The following is an 8,179-nucleotide window of genomic DNA, read 5'->3' as shown; positions in this document are numbered from 1 at the left end:
CAATCCATAAACCAGCAAATACATACGCTGTTCTGTTTTAACTTCATGCCACGCACCATGAAAGTAATTAAGCCACGAGTAGTTTCATATAAACTGAAAAGACCACAATGACAAGAACCGACTTTATAATCTTCAGCTGAATCTCCTGATAAACTTCGCTATGAACCACAAATCTCTCAGCTGTACCAGCTGGTCCAGAACTGAAGATATTCAAGTTTAGCAACCAATACCAGGTAAAATTGAAGGCTATACATTCTCATTCATCTACACTTCGATCTATTTGACAACGATGCGTACTCCAGATTACGAACACCTTTTAAACCTCAATAGAATATTCAGTAATTAACAATGGAACATAACTTCCGGTCTTACACTTTCTCCTTCCGGTCCTATTTAAAACAATTGCCTTTATCAGAACGAAACTAAAAATGATCAAATTCGATTCAACCTTTCTCTAATTCTCCCTTTCTGCTAAGGGACAGTAACTGCTCCCTCTCAAACGCCTTCTTCTTCTATCCGCCTAAGTAGGCTGACCTTGGAAACCGTTAGACTTTTCCTGTTCCGTCCACCTGTAAATCTCTATCGTAGCTTCTCTGTGCAAAGACTGCCGTGGCCCAGAAGAAGCACCCGAGCGCGTTCACGACTTCACACTAACGAAGGGAGGGAGGAAGTGGGGGGAAGAACAAAGAAACTAGGACTGAAGCCATTAATAAAACTCATAAAGGATGAGATGCCTGGGGACAGATGTCACTACGGCTGTACAGGAAACCGCGTGTTCATTGGAAGACCCACTTGTTCCACATTTGAACGCTTTCTCTGTATCGGCCCTCTCACTGCCTCACTTTCAGTAATTCCCCGCCTCCCCTCTTCGTCTAATCAGGTCAATCGGGATGTTCTTTAGCTGTGTAAGAAGAGCATTAATGTGTGTCCATCCTTGGAATGATGCCTGTATCTCTCTTTTATCCTCGGAACATTTTTTCTTTCTATTTGGTTTGCGCCGCCCCCTTCTGCCCCCGAAGAAAAAGAATTGTAGGGCAGCCGGTGGTATATATAAGCAGACGGATGGTCACTTGATGAGAAACACAGTCCATCAACAGCTTCTCTATCTGTTCGGGTCTGCCAGCAATACAGAAAATGTTAGCCAAGGTGAGTTTATGCTCTCTTAACTCTATGCTTTTAATGTACCTTAATCTTCACTAACGTTTATCTAACTTAAAATGTAATACCTTAAATTCTCTAGTTTGGTCTAACTTGATTTTTTTTTTTCAAAAGTGACCACTGAAGCTGATACATCTCGCAATATCGCGAGATTCCACGTTGGCTACCATGCAGCGTGTTAATTTGAGATCTAATCTGCGCTTTGATAATATTTTCGTCTTGTTACTAATGCGCCATCTAACGTACCATCGAAGAACTTCTGAAATGGATACGAGTTAGTAACGAGTGAAAACGTGGATGTTGTATGTTTGACAGTCCCATATCGAATCTATATCGATCACATTACTTCCTTTTTCTTCCGCTAGGTAACGCTTCTGTTGTGTGTAGCAGTGGCTTCTCACGCTGTCGGTTATGGAGGTGGAGCAGGTGGCGGTGGAAGACAAGGAGGCGGCGGTTATGGTGGTCAAGGAGGACAGTTCGGTGGAGGACAAGCCGGCGGAGTTTATGGAGGTCAGAGCGGCGTCGGTGGTCTTGGAGGAAGCGGTAAACTGGGAGGCGGAGGCGGTTATGGAGGAGGTCAGTTTGGCGGCGCTTCTAATGGGCTTTCTGGAGGCTTCGGAGGTGCTGGCGGCAGAGGAACTGGAGGAGGTTATGGAGGAGCCGGTAGCGGAGGATACGGAGGTGGCGGAGCTCTTGGAGGAGGAGCCGGAGCACTCGGAGGCGGAGGATATGGCGGCGCCGGAGGTGCTGGAGCTTATGGCGGAGCTGGAGGAGCTGGCGGATATGGTGGAGGAGCCGGACGTGGAGGAGGATATGGAGATGAGGTATGCTTAAATGTCTTTTACTCTCATTGATTCTATCCTCTGATACATTGCGTACGAAGTTCTCCTTGTCTCTTTCTCTTTACTTATTTTGACTTTCTATCAATTTTAACCTGAAACTTTTCTTTTACTACACAGCATTACGGTTTCTACTGTAAGAAAGCTAATTTAAGTGCATGCTGTTAATATGCAGGACACCCCTACTAATTTTAATGCAGAAACAAAGCGATCCTTAATTTTAAACTTCTTTTATATATTAAATTGTAAGATCTATACTTCTTATTACGATTAGCCATTGTGTACGTAACACTGTCTTCCTTGCCGTTTGAAAATATCTAGGTTCGAACCCGTCAATAAACAAGAGTACGTTACTGAAAAAAGACTTTTCAAAGAGAACTGAGTTAATGGGTTTCAAACAAAGCGTGCGGATTTCTAATTTTTTTGGTTCCCGCATACGAACAAACCGGCCTTGGAATACACACATATTAGAAACACAATACATCGATGCTCAATGGCTTCAGGCATTTAAACCTTCGTCCAAATAATTCCTTACTTCTTATCCTCACAATTTAGTATCTAAAAAAAATCAACCCTCTTTTGAATCTTCTTATACAGTGGGGTGGGTAATTAATCTTTTCTTTATTCTTGCAATATGTGTTGCACTCATATTGCTGGAATATCAACGTTTTTTATTGAATACATTACCATAGAGTTCCCCCATTGCAAATCTTCCCCCTTAGCACATTAAGAATATAATCAGTAGATGGAGCTATGAGCCCTTAAAGTTTCAATCGTTTTCTTTCCAACTCAAATATAAAATCTAGTTTTATTAGTGGCTAAATAAATACAAATACGTCGAAATGATAAAAAAAATGAAAGAAAGGTAAAATACGTTATTGTCTTACACAATTCTTCATAAAACTCAAAATGTATAACTTACTGCAAATACAAAATACAGTATAATTAACAATACTGCTATTTCTTATTATTTTCTTAACTTTCAGGCACCCAAACCTTATGAGTTCAACTACAACATCCAAACTGACGAGGGAGCCACTATCTTCCAAGAAGAAAAGGGAGACGAAGCTGGTTCCAAGACGGGATCTTACGGATACACGGATTCCAACGGCCTCTACAGACAGGTCAATTACGTTGCCGACGCATCAGGGTTCAAGGCCTGGATCAAGACGAACGAACCGGGTACAGACAACGCTAACCCTGCCGACGCATTTTACACAGCCGAAGCACCCCCTGCTCACATAGTGGCCCAGTACGCAGGCGCAGGACAAGGAGGCAGGTACGGTGGTCAGCAGGGAGGCGGATATGGAGGTCAGCAAGGAGGAGGATACGGAGGTCAGCAAGGAGGTGGAGGTTATGGAGGTCAACAAGGTGGCGGTTTCGGTGGTCAACAAGGTGGCGGTTTCGGTGGTCAACAAGGTGGCGGTTTCGGTGGTCAACAAGGAGGAGGTTTCGGAGGTCAAGGAGGTTACGGCGGTCAGCAAGGTTTCGGATCTGTGGACCAGTCTAAATCATCATTCGGTGGCCAATCAAAATCCTATTGAAGTGTAATATCGTGTCAAAGTTCATTAACCTCAAGTTCGACGGGACATTATTGTTAATGGATTCGTTGAATATCCAAGACGGGCATTATATGTTTGTGCGGGTTTTCCATGTCAATTTATCATTCTGTAAGGTTCCGCTTGTGCACTGTCTGGTCAATGTCAGTAGCTCGCCTCGAAGTGTGCACCAGTGGAAATTCAGCGTCTACTTTCCAGATGTTGCGTGCATCGAAAGGACCAAAAATCCCTCCCAGTAAACGCCAAGGCAGCTGAGAAGAGGCGAACAGGAGTGGTCGTGTGGTATTTTGATAGTCACTGGCACATAAATTATGCAGTCTTTCGTGTATTGTTTAGTTTAATCGGGCTTGTGTTTTGCACTGATTTTTCCAGTGTTATGTTTATATGTTGGTGTGTACCGTTACTTTGTATTTGCTTTATAAATAAAATGCTATTTTTTAGAAAACAAAGTCTGTTGATGTTGAACGTTACTACATATAACATTTTTATCCGTTACATCGAGAAAATATAACAAATCAAAAACACATTACAAAATAGTCTTTATGAGTGACTGAGCAGTTCTCTAAAACTTACGTTTTTTGGTTTATGAGATTCTGAAACTTATATTATTGATTTATTAGCAAACAGGTGCGACTTTAATATTCTGCAATTTCAAGATAAATTTATGACATTCAAAGACATGTCATACGAATTCAAAAATATTTAAAAATAAAATCCTCTTTTTATACTATAGAGAACACTGATTTGTGAGGTAAAAGCCAACGATCTCAAAAATAATTTTTGAGGGAACCGGGCTTCATACCCACATACATTATATTTATCTCTCAAAACGAGATAATTTGTGGACTGTGTTGTACTAAAAGTGGATTTTTCAGATTTATTTCCTTCATAATTTGGGATTAGCTTAACAACTCATCTAAAATTAATCCACTGCTCTCTGAGAAATTCGAAAATAATATTAGCATTTCGAAACATTATTTCAATACCATTTTAAAAACTGATATTGTTCAGCATTTTAAAGTAGGATTCGTCATCTGTCTCCTTATTACGAAGATAATGTTCTACAAAAAAATGGCGGTTTTCTTGAACAATAAACACCACAGTAGTAAAACATACTCATAACGTTGTCACTAGGAGCGCGCTGTTTGTATTTTAGTATTTTTATTTTGGCGTATACTGTACAAGGGAGCGCAGATTTATTTAATACCAGTTAGCTAAGAGTCCGGCCAATCTTTGAAGGCTTAAAGTCTCCGTTAAGTTTAGGAACTGATCAAAATTTCATTCACGTAATTTGGCGGGGCTTTAACCTTCAGCAACTCGGAAATCTTAGAAAACACGGACCTTGGTGTTAATGGCAAAGGGAGTGTTTGTGAGCTTCCAACCCTGGACTCCAATCAGCTGAACCTTATTTTTGGCTGGAAACCAGCCCTGTTGCCAGTTTCGACGCAAAATTCAAAATATGTCTCGCCAGAGACATATTTTGATTCCGATCATAAAACAATGACAATTACCGATTCACTAAGTTCAGTCAGCCGCTTCGGAAGTGAACAAAAATTATTATTGGTTAAATCTATATGAACATCCCAAAGTTAATTTTTGCTGAGTCTGAAATTCCCATGGGAGGTTCCAGTAAACATTTACTTGTCCAGTAAATCTCCATACGTTGGATCTCCTGGAAGATAATCCGCCGGATCCACTGGAAGATTATAATGTACTGGATAATATACCGGATTCACTGGAAGATTATTATGTGCTGGTTAATCTACTGGATTCATTGGAATATTATCTTGTGCAGGATAATCTACTCAAGAGCTAGGGCTGCCTTTAATCATGCCAAGCCAAAAGCCAGAAAAATGACCTACGTAATCCATGCGCCACTAAACGCTGATACAAACCAAACCAAACCAAGCCTGAAACAAGAAACCCCTATCAAATTTTGAGTATAGTGCCGCTCAGAATATCAATCCAAAGGAGCGGATCAACTTATATCAAGGTTCTTAAACTGTGCCCATCGCTATCCAGGTCCCAAATAATTCACCAACCTGTTTGGTGCTGATCTTCGTCACTAAAACACAGCTCTTAAATGCTATCAAATTACTATCACTCTCTGCTGCTGCCGCCTATGATGAAATGCCACACTTCGTGCTAAAATGCTTGAGTCCATATATTTCAAATGTATTTCTGACAATCTATAACATTGTGCTAAAAGAAAACTTCTATACACAGCAATAGAACGCCTGTGAAGTTATGCTGTTACGAAGAAGTTAGGCTAACGAACTTTAATGGATCACTACAGGCCTATATCCAAAGTATCTAGTCTGTTTAAGCGTCTTGAAAAGAATACTGGAACCATTTTTACAACCACGTACTCCACGAGATATGTTTCTAATTTCACTACGCTCACCAGTACAGATCTACAGTCACCAACCGTTTATGAGCAACCACAAAAATTCTTCAAGCATTTGGAACTACTTCAGAAATCACAACTATGTATCTCGACATCCATTCGGCATTTGACTCTCTAATCATCGATGCTCTAACTCAACATCTTAAAGGATTCTACAGGATTAAAGGCAATGTCCTTTGGAATTCTGGTCACTCCTGATCCAAATCGGCGATCATACGTAGTTTTCTTCCTCAAGAAACAACTTCCACAGATACAGCCATCCTTAAAGTCAGTGTAGACACAAATCCGGGAATTATCTTTGATACCAAACTTATTATGAATTATATGAATTCTCTTTTTTATGAATTATACTTTTTATTACAAAATTTTTGAGTAAAGTACACAATAAATAACGAATTTGTCTTAAGTCACGCATCCTGATTGCCATAAATATATACCAGACTGACGGGAAATTCGTACAAGAGACAGACAGCAAGAGAGATAAGATCCGATTAAGAAGGGAATAAATGATGTCTAGATGTCATGTACAGCCAGCTGGGGGTTATGTAGACTCTCTACTGGTAACTTCATTCAGAGTTGATGGAAAGGTCAAACAAGGAAAACGGTAGGACACCTGCAGACGAGCCCTACCTCCCTCCAAATTGAATTCGATACTTACCCTTGACCAATCAGACTCTTTATGGGTGTTTGTCGCAACAGAAGATACCAAGCGAGGGTAGCATGGTTTTCTTCCAGACACTTGGGAGTTTTTCGTCCAGCAAACAGAAAATCGACCTCAGAACAGAATTTACAGACAATATACATGGAGCAACATTGCCTTAGTCGCTGATTCTCCTAAAACACAACAACAACAACAACAACAACAACAACAACAACAACAACAACAACAACAAAGATGACGCAACAGAAGGATTATATAATATATAATAAAAAAGGGAAAGAAAGGTTGCTAATTAATTACAGAGTATATTAATACTATGACATTAATTTGATCTATTATACTGATAAATAGAGAAGGGAATACTAATAAACCTTTTTATATAACTATTTTTATTCTTATAAATGATTTTAATTGATTTATTTCCACATTTTAAACTTATCACATTCTAGTTCAGTATTCTATACTATGAATGTGTTCCTTAATAAATAAAAAAATATGACATTTGTTGTGTTAATTGTATCGAAGCACTAGTATTTTAAAATCTTTGAGTTACAATTAATAAAATTTTAATAATTATAATAAGAAAAATCTTAAGTTTTAATTTTAGATTAATTTAAAAGGAAATATTTCAATTCGAACTCTTGCATTTTTAAAATTTGTTTGTTTATAAAATTTATTTCTTTTTTTATTTAAAAAATCTTTTCTAAGATGGAAATTGAATTGTTAGTCATAGTCTTTCTGGTTCAGAAAATAACCAAGGGACGACATCTGGGTTCAACTACCACAATAATCATTGAGTTCAACATCCGGAATTGTAAATAACTGAAGTGTACACTAGACAAAGCGATACCCCTACAGTAGACTTCACGTACAATGACGTCTGAGAGGATACTTTCAGTGGTTGTAGCTTGGATACATTGAAAACCCAATTGTCTTCTAGTCGGTATTTGTTTTTTGCTTCCGTGCAATGAAAATACTATGTCTGACAGTCCTTTGTGCTTAAAAACAAGGCCAACCACGACATCAAACCCTGTAAGAGTGTCAGAGAGTATTAAAAACACAATGTCCTGTTTATCACTGTCATCTGAGTGCAGATCGTTGCCCGAGTTTAACTTTTGACATATTTTCCCCCTCCTAAAACCGTTACAGTCGATCATGCGATGGAATTTTGACCTAAAAAATCCTTAAAAATTATTTTGCATTTTAAATACTTTTATCATTTGCAGAATTTCCTTCGTTTTGTCAGCTAATATAACGAAGATCTATTGAGATCCACAAAAATATTCCACTTCCACTTATAAAGCCTTTTTGTATTTATAATTGTCTGGATGTCCAAACCTAACCAGATCACAATGAGGGCAATTAAGAATCCAGCAAGCTGACAGATGAATGACACGTGTATTGTGTGACTCAAACTGTCCCAATAAGTGAATGCCATCCAGTACACCTGTCACTTCATTTGGGAGTCGATTAGTCAGGACAAGTTCCCATGGAAATGACTTTCTAGATGACTTCATTACTGTGACTGATTTCATTTTACTTTCTCTTTTTCTTT

At 38.9% G+C, this 8,179-nt stretch overlaps 1 protein-coding gene across 1 annotated transcript; it reads left to right on the top strand.

Annotated features, from left to right (window-relative positions):
- Window positions 1-1,134: 1,134 nt before the first annotated feature.
- On the top strand, window positions 1,135-3,638 carry LOC150084239 (uncharacterized). The gene is made up of 3 exons (XM_090376160.1): window positions 1,135-1,146; window positions 1,524-1,982; window positions 2,984-3,638. Exons 1-3 carry the CDS (start codon window positions 1,135-1,137, stop codon window positions 3,539-3,541), a joined length of 1,029 nt encoding a protein of 342 aa, XP_090232286.1. The 3' UTR covers window positions 3,542-3,638.
- The last annotated feature ends 4,541 nt before the right edge of the window (window positions 3,639-8,179 follow it).

The sequence above is a fragment of the Mastigoproctus giganteus genome, chromosome 6 (assembly GCF_048544385.1).
Source record: "Mastigoproctus giganteus isolate SK-2022 chromosome 6, ASM4854438v1, whole genome shotgun sequence".
NCBI lineage: Eukaryota > Metazoa > Arthropoda > Arachnida > Uropygi > Thelyphonidae > Mastigoproctus > Mastigoproctus giganteus.
Note: the sequence above shows the minus strand (reverse complement) of the source record. Positions and strands in the feature narration are given on the sequence as shown.

Bases quoted from the DNA above. Each gene is read 5' to 3' on its own strand.
- LOC150084239 (XM_090376160.1), top strand. The intron at 1,983-2,983 runs GTATGCTTAAAT...CTTAACTTTCAG, and splicing joins GAGGAGGATATGGAGATGAG to GCACCCAAACCTTATGAGTT.